The sequence below is a fragment of the Scyliorhinus canicula genome, chromosome 11 (genome assembly GCF_902713615.1).
Source record: "Scyliorhinus canicula chromosome 11, sScyCan1.1, whole genome shotgun sequence".
Lineage (NCBI taxonomy): Eukaryota > Metazoa > Chordata > Chondrichthyes > Carcharhiniformes > Scyliorhinidae > Scyliorhinus > Scyliorhinus canicula.
This window is the reverse complement of record NC_052156.1, coordinates 57443422-57461632: the sequence shown is the minus strand read 5'-3', so window position 1 is coordinate 57461632 and position 18211 is coordinate 57443422. Positions and strand designations below refer to the sequence as shown.

The following is an 18211-nucleotide window of genomic DNA, read 5'->3' as shown; positions in this document are numbered from 1 at the left end:
GCAAGGTATGTGTCTCTGCACTCGTGGAGTGTGGGATTGACGGCCATGATGCAATGATAGTGTCATTCTCTGAACTCTCCTCCAAAGTGTTCTTTTGGAAGACTTGGAGGGGGGGAGAGAAAGAGTGGAGGGGCACACAGGATAGGCCAACACCATCAGATGGAAATCCTGTAAGAGAATGGGCATGTGGTCAGTGGCAGGGAAGGATATTTATGTCTGGCTAAGTCTTGGCATGAACTGCTCATATGAGACAGGTCATCTGGGGGTGGGGAGGGCCGGGTTGGCGGTGGGACTGGTGCCAGGGGGCCGATGCCAACTCACCCATGCGGCATAGTGGAGGCCGTTGAACTTCTTCGGCACTGGGTAGCGGTCCACGTATTCATACTCGCCGTGCTGGCGCCTGTTTCCACTGCCTCCCAGGCGGCACCGGCTACCCAGTGGCTGACCCTTCAACCCCTTTGGGGGAAACAGGGTGTCCCACTGCGACTCCATCATGTCCAGCAGTCTGAGCAGGTCTGCATCACCGAAGCGTGGTGCAGGTCGCTTTGGTAGATGGCTCTGTGCTGTCAAGTAGTTTGGTCGGAGGGAGCGGTTTGATAGCTCTCCTGCTTGTTAGCGAGGAGCTGCTGGGCGTGGTCCAGGCGAATCAGCTGGCAGGACAGCTTGTTGCAGCATGAAGCCCGTGGGGCATCATTGAGTGCCCTAATTAGCATTAGATACCGGTGACGGCTTCACCAGGTCAGCCGTCAGGGAACACTGGCAATTCCTGCTCACTACCATACTTAGAAACATTTCCATTCGATTGTGCCCCCTGTGATTAAACATCTCACTTGCTTCATGAAAATTTTAACTTCATGGTCCCTTGTCACTGCATGCCCACAATAAAAATTGCCTTTCATTATTCATCTTGTCAAAACCTTTCATAATTTAAAAATCTTCTACTTATCTACTCAGTAGAGATTGACCTAAACCCTTAACTCTCCCTTCCTAACTATGGTTTTGCATACCAAGGCTCATACTGTTTACTCTGCTGTACAAGTTCTGTTGGCGAGATTCTCCAATAATGGGGCGAAGTCCCCACAGCAGCGTGAAAACCGGCGCCAACCACTCCGGTGTCAACGGCCCCCAAAAGTGAGGAATTCTCCACTTTCTCAGGGGTTAGGTTGACGGCGGAGTGGTTCCCGCAGGTCCAGACGGCGCCAAAGGGCCGGCGCGAGTTCGCGCATGTGCGGAACGGCTGCCATGATCTTGCGCATGCACGGATCGGCCGGCGTATTTCCACACATGCACGGGGGTTCCCTTCTCCACGCCGGCCCCCGGGCAATATGGCGGAGCCCTACAGGGGACCGGTGCAGAGGAAAGAAGGCACCCACGGAGCCAGCCCACCCACAGATCGGTATGCCCCGATCGCGGGCCAGGCCACTGTGGGGGGGGCCCCCACCCCCAGGGTCGAATCCCCAGGACGGCCCCCGCTAATTATCTGCCTGACGACCACTCGGCCCATCGTGGCTCGGAGAATCGCCGAAGGGCCCGACCGACGTGGTGGGAATCCCGCCGGCTCCCGAATAACGGCGCCGGAGAATAGGGAAGCGAGCGGCAGGGCAGGATTCGCACTCCCCCCCCCCCCCCCCCCCCCCCCCCCTGGGGATTCTCCGACCCCTGCCGACCTGTGGCTTTAATGTCCTTTATATGATGGATGCCCAAAACTGCACACTATGCTATAAATAATATGTGATTTAGCCATTGTTTTGTACAATATTGTAATTATTAATTTACTATTATACTCTGTCCCTATTATTTATATATCCCAAAATACTCTTGACCCTTTTTGATATGTTTGTCTGCATCCGCTTGCACTCTAAGGGTATTATGTCACCGATTCTCGAGGATTCTCCAGGTGTCTGCTAACATATAGACGTCAGTAATTTTTCATGAAGTCTGATTCCCATTCCTTATTTTTCCTCCCAAATGGTATTGCCTTGCTCACTTACTCACATAAAATTTCATCTCATACATATTTGCCCATTAGGCCAACCTGTCTTTGTGATGCCTTTTGCAATTCTCCTTGCTGTTTGCGAAATCTCCTACTATTGTATCATCATATTTTGAAATTATGTTCCCTACACCCAAGTCCCCATATTATCATGTTTATAAACCACAAGAGCAGATCCAGCACTGAACATTGGCCTACTTAAAGCACTTTTATATTCACCCAACTACTTTGTTACAACTATAGAAACAGGCCGTTCAACCCACCCAGCCTCTTTTATCATTTTTGAACCATGTGGGCAAATAATTCTAATCACATTCACCTACTCCATTCCATAGTTCTTCAATGCCCCATTCCTTTAATTTCCTATTAATAAGTGGCTTGAAACTGCATGAATATTACATCCGCATTCTCTATACCTAAGCAATCCCTTCTTCTAAAACTGCATGAATATTACATCCGCATTCTCTATACCTAAGCAATCCCTTCTTCTAAAACTGCATGAATATTACATCTGCATTCTCTGTACCCAATCAATTCCTTCTTTTAAACAAAAATTGCCATGAACAAATCCATATTGGCTGTCCTTGATTAATGAGTGCATTTGGAAATGCTCACTAATTTTGCCTGGAATTATCGATTGTAAGAATTTACCCACAACTGTTATTAGACTAAATGCTCTATAGGCATCACCCATCTTGAATAATGTTGTTATATCAGCTAATATCCAGTCCCAGGGCACAATTTACATATTTAAAATTAATTTTAAAGCTTGTGCCCAGAATGTCAGCCTCATACCCTCTGACCTCTTTCAATAGACTAGTGTACCTACCTCCAGGGCCCAGTGACTTATCCACCTCAAGTTCTGCACACTTTTTCAAAACAAGTTTTTTTTTTTCGTTGCTATCTTCAATAATTTTGGCTATCTGTTCATTTTTATTACCAGCAGCAATAGTGAAATAAAGTGTATAATATTTCTATAATATTGGTGGCACAGTGGTTAGCACTACTGCCTCACAACGCCAGGGACCAGGGTTCAATTCTGGCCATGGGTGACTGTGTGGAGTTTGCACTTTCTCCCCGTGTCTGCGTGGGTTTCCTCCCAAAGTCCAAAGATGTGCAGATAAGGTGGATTGCCTATGCTAAATTGCCCCTTAGTGTCCAAAAGGTTAGGTGGGGTTACGGAGATGTGGTTGGGCTGTGGGCTTAGGTAGAGTACTCTTTCCAAGGGTTGGTGCAGACTACGAATGGTCTCCTTGCTGCACTGTAGAGATTTTATGATCACCACCATTCCTCGAATCTCAACAATTAGACTTTCGCTTCATCCCAAAGAGGTCCTACTCACTTTGGCTTTTTATATGCTCAGAAAAATCTTGACTATTTTTCACATTCCCTTTAAGCCTTTCTAATCTTTCCTCACCGCCCTATTTTACTTTTCTCCATTGTGTTCATCATTAATTAAATCGTTGGCCTCAATTTTATCTTGCCTCCCTTTTTAAGTTTCAGTTTAGCTTTGATCTGATTTTATCTATGAGAATGGGTTCTTTGATGCATTCCCTTTTTCGCCTTGTCAAAATGTATTTATTTTGTAATCTATGTATTTCATATTTGAAGAGCGCCCACTGCTGATCCATCAACCTGTTTTTCAGTTTATTTGCCCAGTTCATTTGAATCAGATCCCTTTTTGTCTCATTGAAGTTTGCATTTTTTCAGTCCAGTGCCTTATTCGTGACTTTGATATCTATTTCCCAATTGTGCTCCTGTCAGTTATTTGCCCCACTTCATTTCCCAGAAGTAAATTAAGAAATGGTTCTGTCCTTGTTGGACGAGAAAGATACTGATCTCCGAAGAAGTCATTTCCACTTAAAGTTGATTAATTTGATTAAATTGGAGGACTTTTGATTTGTTGCCAGGCAGAATGACTGGAAACTGTGGCAGCAAGATTACATTAAACTGCTTCTAAGAGAGCCTGTGAAGCAAAAGTCCTCCCATGGGTTTGAGTTAAAATTACCAGTGTTTCACTGCTGCTGGTTAATTCCTGTTGGTCATTTCTGCCACTGAACTAAAAAGGGAACTGTAGTGCCATCAATTTGTTGGGAAAAAAGTCACATTATGTTTTTTTTTGCTTTCATAACAATATTCTATGTTCTTGCCATTAGGATTGTCAAAAAAATGTCTCAAAGTTGCTACTATAACCAATTTGAAACTTGGAATGTTTTGCAGGTACAGCAGTAATGAAGGTCACTACCTGCAGGATGTTGTGCATGGCCCGAGAGAACTGAGTTCAACACATAGCAGCCCTTACAGAACACAGGGGAGACAATGCCATGGAGGAAGAAGTATGCCAGCTACTCCAGTTTTGACTCGTAATGCTTACAGCAGCAGTCAGTTACGGTATGTTCTCTGAGAACTGGCACCAATCATACAACTAACTTGATTGAGTTGTTTGAAGTAACAGTAGGCATCGATGCAGGTAGCACAGTTGATGTTGCATAAATGGCCTTTCAAAAGACATTTGATGATTTACCATAATAGACCTATTATCGGAACTGAAACCCATTGGGCTTAATGGGCAATGGCAGTTTGGGTATGAAATTTGCTAAGGGACAGGAAGCAAAGACTAGTGGCGTTTTTCAGATGGGAAGGGAGTATATATAGTGGTGATCCCAAGAGATTTGATGCTAGGATCACTGCTATCTTTGATGTGTTTATTAATCACATGGACCTGGGTATACAGGGAAAAATTCTGAAGTTTGTAGAGGACACAATACTAAATACTAAAAACAATCAGAGGGGCATTGTAGAATTCAAGAGGACATAGATTAGTGATGTAGGCAGAAACCTGCGGATAAAATTTCAACATAGAATCATAGAATCATAGAATTTACAGTGCAGAAGGAGGCCATTCGGCCCATCGAGTCTGCACCGGCTCCTGGAAAGAGCACCCTACCCACGGTTAACACCTCCACCCTATCACCATAACCCAGTAACCCCACCCACCACTAAGGGCAATTTTGGACACTAAGGGCAATTTATCATGGCCAATCCAACTAACCTACACATCTTTGGACTGTGGGAGGAAACCGGAGCACCCGGAGGAAACCCACGCACACACGGGGAGGATGTGCAGACTCCACACAGACAGTGACCCAAGCCGGAATCGAACCTGGGACCCTGGAGCTGTGAAGCGATTGTGCTATCCACAATGCTACCGTGCTGCCCTACATGATGCATTTTGGTGGAAAATGAAGAGGTCCAGTATGAACTAAACAGCATACTTTTAAAGGAGATGCAGGAACAGAGAGACCTGAGGATGTATGCACAAAAATCTTTGACAATGCTAGGACAAATTGAAATGGCTGATTAGTGAGCCTCTGAGATCTTTGAATGTCTTAATAGTGACAAGGTTTACATAAACAGACCTCAGCTGGAGGATTGTGTACAATTCTAGGCTCCACACTTTAGGAAGGATATCAAGATCTTGGGAAAGGTGCAGAAGAGAGTACCAGAATGGCACTTTATTTGCATGGAAAAACTGGAGAAGTTGGAAGTTCTTCTCCTTTGAGTAGAGAAAGTAAGGGAAGATTTAATGGAACTGCTGAAAATCATAAGTAAATAAGGGGAGAATGTTTCCATTGGTAATAAATATTAGCAATCAGAGATTCAATAATTGGCAAAATAACCAGATGAGAGGTGAGAATATTTTTTTACATAAAGTTGTATGATCTGCAGTGTAATACCTGAAAGAGTGATGAAAGCAGATTCAGTAATAACTTTCAAAAGGAAATTGCTTAACACTGCAGCCTATGGAGCTGAGGACCTGGTTTCGATCCAGGCCCTGGGCCACTGTCCGTGTGGCGTTTGCACATTCTCCCTGTGTCCGTGGGTTTCACCCCTACAATCCAAAGATGTGCAGATTGGCTGGATTGACCATGCAAAATTGCCCCTTAATTGGAAAATATAAAATTGGGTACTCTAAATTAAAATATACAATAAAGGAATTGGTTAAGCAGGAAAATATTTGGAAGTTATGGAAAAATGGCAGGGTGAATGGGACTAATCAGATAGCTGTTAAGTGTTGGACACAATGGATGATTGGATGATTTATTGCATTGTAGCATTCTATTAAATTCTATGAATTAATTACATTGGGAAACTGTAGAAGAGCCAACACAACTGTAAATTTATTTTTCTGGATTTTGTTTCTAGTCTAGCTTTCTGTTGCATAGTTTGCAATATCATTGACTGTTACCTGATTATAATATCTTTTGGTATTAATTCATAATTGAAATGTTTGTAGATATTAGAAAAAAGATTTCAGTACTCATTATGGATCATTTCACGGTTTCACCTTGAAGGTATGAAATATCAATTGTATTCGATCTTTTCATTTATTTTTGTTACTTACAGACCTGAGATTTCCCCAAATCACTTCAGACAGCGCAGTGGCAGCTTGGAATCCCAATCTCATCTCCTGGATGAAAGCACAAATGAGAGGACAGTATTTCCGCTTACAGCAGCCCAAAGGAGTTGCAGTACAGAACTTCTGGATGATGGATCATCCTACACCAGTCAATCCAGTACCGAGTACTACAGCACACCAAGTAAACCTCCCCAGTACTACAACACCATGACAATGGGGTGCCGGTCAAGAGAAAGACGAAGACACAAGAAACCGAATATTTCCTCGGCAGCTTCCGGGAGCATGCCCAATTTAGCACCAAAAGATGGAAGGAATGGAGTTTATCAGAATTCTCATACCCAGCCTTCATCTGACTACTACATTCCGGGATATCCACCATACAATGACTATGAGCCCTATGGATATACGTTTGAAAATGACACTGAGGGTCACTATAATGTCAAAGCCCCATATAGATCATCACATTCTTACAATGCTGAACAATATAGAGATTACAATCGCTTTTACCAGAGCAATAGTGATAGTTTGTCTCAAAACCCATATGCAACAATAAGGAATGTGCGGAGGAGAGGTGCTAAAAGTGAACAAATAACCAAAAACATCCAGAAGGCCTTGGTTGCAGAAAGTTTGCGTGGCTGGTATGAGCGTGCCTCAACTCACAAGGATTATGGCCTGCAGGCAGGCTTAGACTCTGACAGGGGCTCACAGCAAAGTCTAGGTTTTGCTTATATGCATGGCCCATTTTCTCCAACAAGTAGGGCTACATCTTTTACATCAGGTAAGTGAAGGTTCCTCAGCTGTCACCTAGAAATTATCTGCAACAGTTAGTGATGCAAGTCTACGAAATTTGTAAGTTTAGAGAGTTTGGGTGGTATTAAATGCAATGGGCAGGAAAGTGCAGATACCATTGCCTTCCTGACTCTCCTTTGTGCACAAACACACCCCACCCTCAAGCACACACCCAATCCCAGTTACATCCAGGGAGGGCCATTTTACAGCCACTGCTATTCAACCAGCAGCAGACTCTAGCCAAGCCATAACATCAATCTACAGGTAAACTCTGGTAGGTATGCCTGAGCCTTAGTATGAGAGTGGTGTTCTCTGATATCCTAAACTCAATGGATATGTCATCTGAAACAGGAAGATATTTGGGAAGCCATCCCCCAGCCCTTGATGATGACTGCCTTTCTCTCCCGCACTGGGGCCTCCCTGGCAATCCTACCTCACTCACCTTGGTCCAGGATTTCAATGATCATTCTTCCACTCTGGCTCGGCATTGTACCAGCCGTGGCCACCTCTCCAGGCTGCCAGATTGGGATTTAATCCCAACATGCCTCCCAGAACTGGCAGCATGCAACAGGGTTGTCACCTGTGAACCAGATGGTGGACAGAACCACTGCTTCACCATAAAATTCCATCCTTTTTCTTTTACTGAACGCAGTTTTAGAAAATGTGGTTTCAGCACCATGGATAATGTCAAGACAATAAAATTAAAGCCTGGTGAGAAAATAATTTAATGGAGCGCATTCCAGTAGAAATTCGATTTGACCTGAAGCAACCTTATAAAAGTTCACTCAGTAATTCCTAAAGCAGTACTACTAGGAAGGGATTTTTAAATGAATGCCCTTGTGGCTCCATCCTGAAACCTTCGTCTGGCCGATATGTTGAAAATTTTTCATTGTGAATTGTGAGTTATATTCTATTGCACAATAATTCAGTCCAATGTCCAAGTCCAATTTATCAGGTAAATATTAGTGAGGATACAAATTTAAAAATAGTGAGAACAGGGCTAAAAATGGCAATATCAAGATGAAAATAAGAATGACAAACTTTTATTTAACTTCCCATTGTTTTACATTGTTAGTCATAGAGGAGGAAATGGGTGGTTCCTACACTGACGTAGCAGTGAACATTATGCATACTTATGGAGAAATCCTTACTTTGATTGTAAGTGAGAAGTTTGACCTGTCTACAGATTTGGTTTAGGATTGTTGTGGCTGGATGATGTGCTCTAACCTAAATAAATTATTACCTTAAACATGCTTTGTTATGATATAAACTACATTTCAGGCGGTTTCAGTTGCATATTATAGGTCAAACTAGGTGGAACAGTTGTACAGACCTGTTTTTGATGTCAAGCCAGACAAACAATATTTAAGACGGATTGGGAATTGATACCACATTATGTAAATCTAATGTGAATATGAATGTAATATGTGAAAATCATTGGGTGACTTGGACTTCACCGTTACTTGGTGCACTATGATTCCGAGTGGTGTAATTATTATGTTTGGATGTGTTGGGTCCAGTCAATCACTAAACAAATCAAATGTTTAAAATTTGAAAGGAAATTGAAGCATTTGTGTTCAGTACGACCACAAATAGCTACAGTTCTTTAAAATTGCGTTTTCTTTTTAAATCTCAGTATCTTCAGCAACAAGTACAGGAACTTGGCGGAGCCAGATGACTGTGGGCCTTCAGGACTATGATCATATACCTTATACAAGTTCATTCAGTAACTCCTACAGCAATACTACACTACATAGCAGGTGAGTATCAGTGACAGTTGCAGAAAGATCTAGGTCCATCTGCTTAGTTTCTTAAAACTGAAAATGTTTCAAATATAATCTTTGCAGAAAGAAAGTTTCTTTTAGACTGTAGATTTCTCAAACTGCTATCCCGTTTCCAGAAATTATGCGAACAATCTTAATGGGTGGTTTCTTGTGTATTCATTTTAGCTGTATTCCCGCAACGTTTTATTTTTAAATATAGGTACTATTAAAGAGGGGGAAAAGGATAATCGGTGAAGGAAAGGGAAGGCATCAGATTTGAGGCGCGGCAGGTCACATTAGGTGAATTGATTAATGAGGAATTTTACCATAAGTATAAGTTTTAGTAATTATAATTTCTCCACCTCATCCACAAAATTAGTTCTCTGCAAAGACGGGGGCGCGATTCTCCGAAATGGAGACAAAGTCCCGACGCCGGAGTGAAAACCGGAGTGTTTCACTCCGGCGTCAGAGCCCGCTCAGAGCCCCCTATTCTCCCAACCCGGGGGGCTAGGAGCGGCGTCGCGTATTTTACGTGCGCTGGGCCTTGGCGCCACGTAAATGACCCGGCCGGCGTCGCGTAAATGAAGTCATGCGCGGTTGCCGTCCTCCCCGAGGCCGCCCCGCAAGAAGATGGCGGATGGATCTTGCGGGGTGGCAGAGGAAAGGAGGTCCTCCTTTAGAGATCGTTGGGCCCCGATCGCGGGCCAGACCCCATCGGAGGCCCCCCCCTCACTCCGCCACAGGCCGCCCCCACCAGCGTTCCTGCACAGTTCCCACCGGCAGCGACCAGGTGTGGACGGCACCGGCGGGAACCTGTCGGGTAGGAGCGGCCGTTCGGCCCATCCGGGCCAGAGAATGGCGGGGGTACCGGAGAATCGCTGTTCTGAATGTCTCGGGCGATTCTCCGGCTGGCACGGCGCAGAACTCGATGGGGCCGTTCTCGCCAGTTGGGAGAACGGCGGGACGGCGTCACGCGATAACATGGCACGGCCGGTGATTCTCCCAACCGGCGCGACCTCGGAGAATCGCGCCCAGGAATTATTACATTTTATTGCAGTTTGTTAGTGAGGAGCAAAGTAGATTCCTCCTCATGCTTGGGGACCAAGTATGAGTTGTTTTCTAAGCAACTTCAAGTTTTTAGAAAAAACTCGTGGGGAGATGTGCTTTGTTAAATCCCTTTTTTGTTCAATAAATAAATTGTGGCGCTCAAGAAAACTCCCCATACTGATATGAATTGGTTACAAGACTGTTTTGTAGAATGGATAGACCTCAGATTTTGAATTATAGATGGGTCAAGTTATTCATTAGATGTCAATTCTGCCTAGACCCATCTTAGTTCCACTGTGTGTGAACTTTTTGCCTTTATTTCTGCTAGTCCCTTGTTTTACAGGGAGGTACTTGGCCTTTGCTCAGTGCTTCCCTTCCCCAGCAACATAGCTTGGATCAGTAATTCAGTAGTGTGCAGGATTGGACCTGTATATGTGGTGATGGACATTGAGACAAAAAATGGCCACACATAGGGCCACTGGTGCCTATGATACTGTACCCTTGTTTAAATTAACACTTTCAAGGGAGGAGGAAAAGAAATTAGGAAAATAATCTCGAGATTCACTTCTTACTTTGCTTGTCGGTCATTTTCTTGTAGGCATAGCTCCTTCCAGTCTCTTGATGATCCTTTTTCTACTGAGTACCACCATTTCCCTGCTGTTGGCACTGCTCCTACCAGACACTCATCTGCCTCCTCCTCTTCCTCTTCCTCCTCCTCTTTCTCATCCACTTCATCCACTTCCACTTTTCCTTACAAAGAAAAGGAGTGTTTCACTAAGTGTACTGACTGCAGCCAACATCGTATCTACAGAAATGAGATATTCATTAAATACCCATACGCAAAATGTAGTCAGCGGTAGTAAGTATCCTCGCGTGTTTTTGTGTGTGATGGTTGGTGCCTTTTGGTGTTTTTGCTTGTAAACAAGGCTGAGCTGCTTTCTATGTTTCTTTGAATGTGATGTTTAAAATAACCTTAATGTTGCTTCACTGCTTCAACAAATGGTCAAACAGCTGCTGGACTCTGAACAAAACTAAAGATCGAAGATTCCTCCTAAGCACCATTGCAATTAAATTCTGAATGTTTCCGTGCTTATATGATGTCCACCTCTGGATATATATATATACAGCAGAGAAAATTGGAGGTTTCAAATTCTGCTTCCCTATTAAGTTCCTTATCTCTTCATGCTAAATTATTGGAGTGTGATTTGGCTGTAAGATCTTCCGTCCTTTGGTGATTGCAGATATTAAATTTTTCAAAAGTGTCTCCCAACAGATTTCCTGTATTTCTGTCCATGTATTCCGGTCAGTAAAGACACTATTCATTCATACATGTTCAGTTGCGGGAAATGGAAAGAAAAGGCACTATTCCTGTCCCTAATGCCAAAGTGTCCAGAGCAAAAAAATAGACTCAGCATGATGCAATCAGTGAGCATATAACCAGTAATGCTCATTGTATAGGTTTACATAAAATGGGTACATGAGTAAAAGAAAATGGATACTTGAATGGAACATTGAAGGCATCTGTAGAAGAATGTCCCAGCAAGGAAGGAATGGTGGGAGGGTGGGGCGGGAGGTGCTGGTGGATGGCCCAAATCATCTTCTATTCCAAAATTACTCCGTGGATTAAAATCTGGATATAAGGGGAAGTTTCAAAGTGAACTGTTTTACTCCAGTCTCCTTCTCTTCAGCCTTCCCCACCTAAAATCTTCCCACCCACTCCCCTGACCAAATTATATTTATATGGGGCTTTCATTTAGAATAACATCCGAAATTGTTTCACAGGGATGTTAAAAAACAACATTTTACACCCTAGCCATGTTTTAAATTAATTGGAGCAATGCCAGCGGCATTAGTTAATTTGGGGAGAAAATGAATCATTAATGGCTTGTACCACTGAATGACTTTTGCAATCACCCACAATTACTCAACTTTAAAAATTAACTGAGACTGAAAAAGACACCAGCGATGCAGCACACCTTTGAGCTGTTTATTAATGAGTCAAATGTTGGGCGATTTTAAAGATTCAAAATGATGGGATTTTACATGAAAACAGACACAGACATTTAGTAACCATATTATTCTGTCTGTAAACCTAAGCCTTACTTCAATAAAATATGCAATATCCTGAGAGGATAAAAGATACTCTAACCCACCTTCCGGCTGAATTTGAAACGTCCCTTGACTTTAGTAACGTTTATCTTCCTGAATCAAATTATTTTTTTGCCTGCAATTCAAGAAATTAGTGTGGGTGGGTGGGTGGGGTGGGGGGGTTGTTAATATTCAAAGTATCAACATATCCTGCACCTGAAATGCTAATAATGGCTAATGAGGATAGTGGTAATGTCAGCATTAATAATTTCTCACAGAACTATTAATAGGATCATATTAATAATGGCATTTCAGCCCACCCACAGATCCAGATTTTTTTATAGTTATATTAATGTTTGGAGGAGTTTGAGAGGTTAAAATCCCATTTAAGAACTAAATAATTCACAAATGCTTGTTACAGCATACATGCATCGATATTAAAAAACGATGAAGCGACAGTTTATTTGTTGACCATATGCAGACTATCCCGGTGTACTGGGTAGAAATGTTTTCCTGATCCAGCTACGGAAGAACTAGGTTCCTGTGACCTTCAGCCAGTGACCTTTAGCTTGATTGAATCAATTGCATTTTTTTTTTAAAAAGCTAACATTTCAAATTGTGATTAAATGTTGTGTCGGTTCTTTTAAATTGCACTGTCATTTTCAGAAATGTATGTCGTTTTGGATTGTTGTTATAGTCCTTTTTCTAACTTTTCTTTCAAACTATTTGCCAGACCATATCCAGAACGAATGTACTCAGATAGCGGAGACACAAGCCAGCTGGAAGATGACTTGTATGCCGATGAGCAGGTGTTGTTATGGCATGAAGATTCAAAACCAGGGACTCTGGTTTAAGTGACTGTTGGTTGACTTTCGACCTTCATTGTTCAATATATGGATAACTTACTCTGTGTGCCTTGCATCTTTCTCAAATCTATTCAAAATGGTTTATTTCTACAAACGAAATAATTCTTGGAATATTTCAGTGCTTGCCGAAGGTACTGGACCTGAATGTTGGGAAGCTCATTCTGGTCAACTTCTGCAGAAAGAATGAAGGCTTAAATTCCTTAGGTCGCAGTTCAGTAAAGGTTTGCTTTAAATTGAGCATCATACATTCTAAAGAAGGAAATAAAACCTTTTCTGTGTTTGAATGGAAAGATGGCACTTGGGAATTTAAAAAAAAACTGTGAATGCACTTTTCAAAGGCTGAGCTGATGAAAGTAGATGCTCTTCATTGTTCAGTGAACTTGGAGTAAAATGAACTATGCTTTTTGCATAGACATAAAAGATGGAAGGACAAAGCAGGGTAGTGAGTTACTTCATATGCTTTGGAAGTCTAAGATTACTTTACATATTATTAAATGAAGGATGCCATGTATTTTGATGGCAAGGAACTGGTGACTCGGATTACTTGAATAGAGTTTAGTGGGCTTATGAGTTTTTAAAAAAAAGAATAGTTGGGATTAAGACCAGAAAGAGTTAAGAATTACATATTGTTAGGGATTTTTATGATCTAGCTAGAAGAAGCACAAATAATTAATGTATTCATGTTTTCCAAACACGTTGGTAATTTAGCCTAACAGTAGTGCTTTGAGATTGATTTTTAATTTGTGGGGGAAGAGGGTTATTGGACCAGTTAAGGCTAATGGCAATCATTAGTGGACCATATTGAATGCCACATGTAACAAATCATGAAAATATGCAGCAAAGGTATTTGAATCACACCATGCATCAAACAAAAGTACATGGCTTCATATGTAAATGCAAAAAGACATGATTTAAAACTAAACAAAAAGCGTAATTCTAATCATGGTTGTCAAGGTGATAGCACAGACTACTTAAAACAGTTCAGTTTGATTATTAGCCCTACCTGAATTCTGAGATCTTGGCTGGGCAAGTAATGGTGCAAAGTCCACAACTCGGGTACAAAACTGTTCTCCTGACCACCTACCTTTAGAAACAAGTTAATAAATCTATCCAAAATATTTTTGACCATGATACATAAAAGTGTGGTTAATGAAAGCAACAAATGACTAGCTCCGCCAAGACTCACCAGGTAAATGGACTAGAAGATCATTACTGAGACATGCGGACCTAGATGCTCCTTAATTCAACCTCTAAAGCCTATGGGGAGTCAGCTCGCCTCTGCTTGGGAAAGAATGGGATTGCAAGAGTTTCAGTCCCTGTCCTAGAAAGAGGAAGACCAGAAATCACCCATAGTTCAAATTCCTGAAATTTGTGGGTGATTTATTCTGGAAAGCACAAAGGTAATATGTTCACAGGCCTGGGTTTCTAGTTACTTACCACAGAGTCACATAGCCTGCCAACACTCACTGTCTAGGTACATGTCGAAGAGTAGGTACTAGGATCCAGGAGTGCCAGTAGCCATGGAACTGTAACCCAAGTATGAGTCACCACTTTCAGAAAAGAAGAGGAGAAAACTTACTAAGTGATTGGCTCTTGCCCTTCAAATGCTGACTGCCATTCAGGCTGCGGTTACCATGGTGTGGTTTAAAGGGATTGGTTTCAAAATTCATCTCTCCAGAACAGTGCATAAACAAAAATATGGAAACAAAATCGAAAACCTCCAAACAGGATTTCTTTTGCAGCCAGTAAAATGAACCTGCTAACAAATTGTTTCCTTTTTTTAAAAAAATGCTCATGAGGCTCACGCTACCTCACTATTTCCTTGGAAAATGCATATGCTCACCAGTTTGGGACCCGTGGGATGTTTTTATTATGGCATTTACATTAACAGGTGAATTTTACAAGTTGGTGTGTTGAAGACCTGGCAATTTTGTTTCAAGTTCTAACTGGTGAATGCATGATTCCCATGCTGGAATCCACGGAAAGGTGCTGTCATTTCCTTTTTTGTACAAGGGGAAGAAAAAAAGTTACAATTGTGTTTATTATGTAAGGTTTCTGAATGATAATTTTTGTGAACATTTTTATTATTTTTCCAAAGCATGTAATATATAGTAAACTAATTTCGTAAGCTGGTTCTTAGTAATTTTTTTATTCAGTGAGGAAAAAGTTTCAATTTGTGTGGAAATTTTGGAAACAAAGCTTTTAACTTATTCTTTTGCATATTTGTACAGCTTTACCCAGAGAGAAACTTTTGTGTATGCCTTTACATAATACTCCTGTCTTCTTTCCTACTATAAAATGTGCTTTAAAACAGGAGATAAATAAATAAAGCGTATGTATCCTGCTGTGTGTATTTTTTGTAGTTTTACTCGGTTCTATAGCCAGTGCCCCAAAATCTTTTTTCAATAACCAATTTGCCCCCCCCCAATATTTTCCTGATTTTTAAATTGTTGTATGTGTATATTGATACAAACATTGACCTGCTTATAGTCAGGACTTTTAATCTAAATTTGTACAGTGGTACCAATTTAACTTTAAATTCCAATTGAATTACCTTTTCTGGCAGCCTTGTATGTTTTCATGGATGATTTTTATTCCTTTTGACATGCTCTCCTAGATTCAGTTCCGTTCTTCTCCCTTCTGCTTAATTCTGATTCTCTGATTTCCCTCTTTGAATTCAAGTCCTAATGTTTGAATCCTGAGAGAAATAATCCCATGATGCAATAAAATGATCAGAAAGATTTTCAGAAATCAAGCTGTCTGGCATTCCTTTATTGCATCTATATCCCCAGTGGACATTCCACAAAATAAGGCATATCTTTTTATTAAAACAGTAAAAAGTTTATACAAGGCCAAACAGTACAAACAGGCAATTGAAACAAAGAGGAGACCATTTAATTCTAAGCAAATGTGGCGAGTAATTAGTTGAATCTTGCTTAAAAGGTACTTGCCAAGAGGTACTTGCCCACTGCACGAGGTTATGTTAATGTTCTGGGATTTCTTGTTCATGCAATGATTTTTCTTGCTGGAATGCAGCTATGCGACTTAAAAAAGCAGCACTCCAGTATCTCTAGCAAGTGATTAGTCCCCAGGGTGTGAGCCAATAAGAGTCGGTGTCAACGATGCTATTCTCACTTGGGTCACGAGGTAATTAGCAGAATTTGAAACCATGGCTGTCTTTTCTTCACCTTCATTTCACCTTGGTGCATTGACGTCATTTGAAGCATGCCAGCTGCTGCTGAGGACGACAAACTCCGGCAGGCTGGGACTCAAACTTGGAACAGATCACCTCCCTGCAGCTTAGTGCTAACGCTGGGTGGTATCTTTACCTATCTGTTCTTTCTGGTAATTACACAGAATGGTGAAAGCATTGATTGTTTTATTATATTCCAAGAACAGTTATATTGGAAGTAAGATCCTTTCCAGCATTGTGTTTTCCAGGCTAGTTTTTAGCCCCCCTCCCCCCCCCCCCCCCCCTCCCCTTAGTTAAATGCCTACTTCTTAGCAACTTTACAAATGAAAAATGTCTGAAAACAACATGAACATACACTGATTTAATATTTTAGAGCAGATTTTCACTGTGTTTTCCTTCATCTTGCCTAATTCCAGTACAACTGAGAACTGATTCTGGTGCCAAATCATCACTGACTGCTGCGATGTGACCACCATCACATTTTTCCCTTATCCTGCAGGTCAAGTTATTACAAATATGAAGTATTATGGTTTTTCAAGCTGGTTATGTTTTGGAACCGTGGGCTCGACCTACCAACCATGTTATACCTGAAGGGCTCGCCACGCCTCTCAATTCTCACGCAGTCTCATAAGACATCGCAATGTGAATCCCGTCCATTGTGGGGAGATACCTTTTTGCAAATCTGCATAATAGAGTGAGACAGCTAGTCTCACACTATTATGCATTCCCACAATCTGCCCAAAGCAGTGGGATCTAACCCCCCCCCCCCATTGGAGATCTCAGGCAAGTGCCATTCAGTGCTGGTCTCCATAAATGGGGACCAGGATGGAATGGCATTAATAAGGCTCTCCCAGGGGATCGGAGGCCCCAGGTGCTTGCCCACTGGACAGAGTGGCATCCTAGCCATGCTGGTGGCAGCTGAGCACCTTGGCAGTGCTATTTGTGGGCTAGCCTGACCTTGGCAGGGGCACTGCCAAGCTGGCACTACCAAGGTACCAAGCAGGCATTTTTCCTGTGCTGTGGATCAGTCCTGGGGGTGCCCTGTGTGTGTGTGTGTGGAGGGGCCTGAGGACCCACTAGTAGGTGAGTTTGGGGATTTGGGAGCTGTGTCGGGGGGGTTGAGAGATCAGGATGCCATTTCAAAATTTGGGTAGATAACATCCCGTATCTTTATTCCCAACCACAGCCCTGGGCGACCTGCTGCAAAGAAGGTGTTCACACTATAAAAGAGAGGTGGTGATGTGCTGAGCGGATGCACATCAGGTGACTCTCCAAACCAGGACAAAAAGTCACTTTTGGTTGAATTTCTCCCAAATTTCAATGGATAAAGATTCCTCAACAGCAAAAGGACGACAACCAAGAAAAGATGCTAGCAAACAGGAGCTCGTGAGGCCGAAGAAACAGCAGATGCGGCGGAAAGAGCCACGACCAGGCAGAAGAGACTGCAGACCCATGATGCATAGGGGCCCTGGCCACCCAGGAGAGGGGGCAGCCAATGGCCCGAGCAACAGACTCTCTACCCCTCCTCCCCCACCACCTATGAAGGAGCTGACCGCCATAAAGGAGGCAATCAGGATAGAAATCCAGGCGGTGGCAGAGGTGGTGATCACCATGCAGAAAGCAATCAATAGGCCAAGGAAAGAAGTGGTGACTTAGGAGAGGAGTGACTTAGGGGCAGCACGGTAGCATGGTGGTTAGCATAAATGCTTCACAGCTAACAGGGTCCCAGGTTCGATTCCCGGCTGGGTCACTGTCTGTGCGGAGTCTGCACGTCCTCCCCGTGTGTGCGTGGGTTTCCTCCGGGTGCTCCGGTTTCCTCCCACAGTCCAAAGATGTGCGGGTTAGGTGGATTGGCCATGCTAAATTGCCCGTAGTGTCCTAAAAAGTAAGGTTGGGGTGGGGGTGGGGGTGGGGGTGGGGGGGGGGGGGGGGTGTTGGGTTATGGGTATAGGGTGGATACGTGGGTTTGAGTAGAGTGATCATTGCTCGGCACAACATCAAGGGCCGAAGGGCCTGTTCTGTGCTGTACTGTTCTATGTACTCTAGGACGAT

The 18211-nt window shown here is 42.7% G+C and overlaps 1 protein-coding gene across 4 annotated transcripts in view; it reads left to right on the top strand.

Moving 5' to 3' along the window:
• LOC119973101 (FERM domain-containing protein 4B-like) overlaps positions 1-15717 on the top strand; it is a 416202-nt gene extending 400485 nt beyond the window's left edge. For 3 of the 4 annotated variants that reach the window (XM_038810633.1, XM_038810631.1, XM_038810634.1), the window contains 5 exons: positions 4214-4384; positions 6401-7191; positions 8839-8962; positions 10611-10871; positions 12834-15717. In XM_038810633.1, the coding sequence (XP_038666561.1) occupies positions 4214-4384; positions 6401-7191; positions 8839-8962; positions 10611-10871; position 12834 (1348 nt within the window). In that variant the 3' untranslated portion in view covers positions 12835-15717. The remainder of the gene's footprint in view (positions 1-4213; positions 4385-6400; positions 7192-8838; positions 8963-10610; positions 10872-12833) is intronic. The other variant, XM_038810632.1, reaches the window with a different exon arrangement.
• Positions 15718-18211: the final 2494 nt, after the last annotated feature.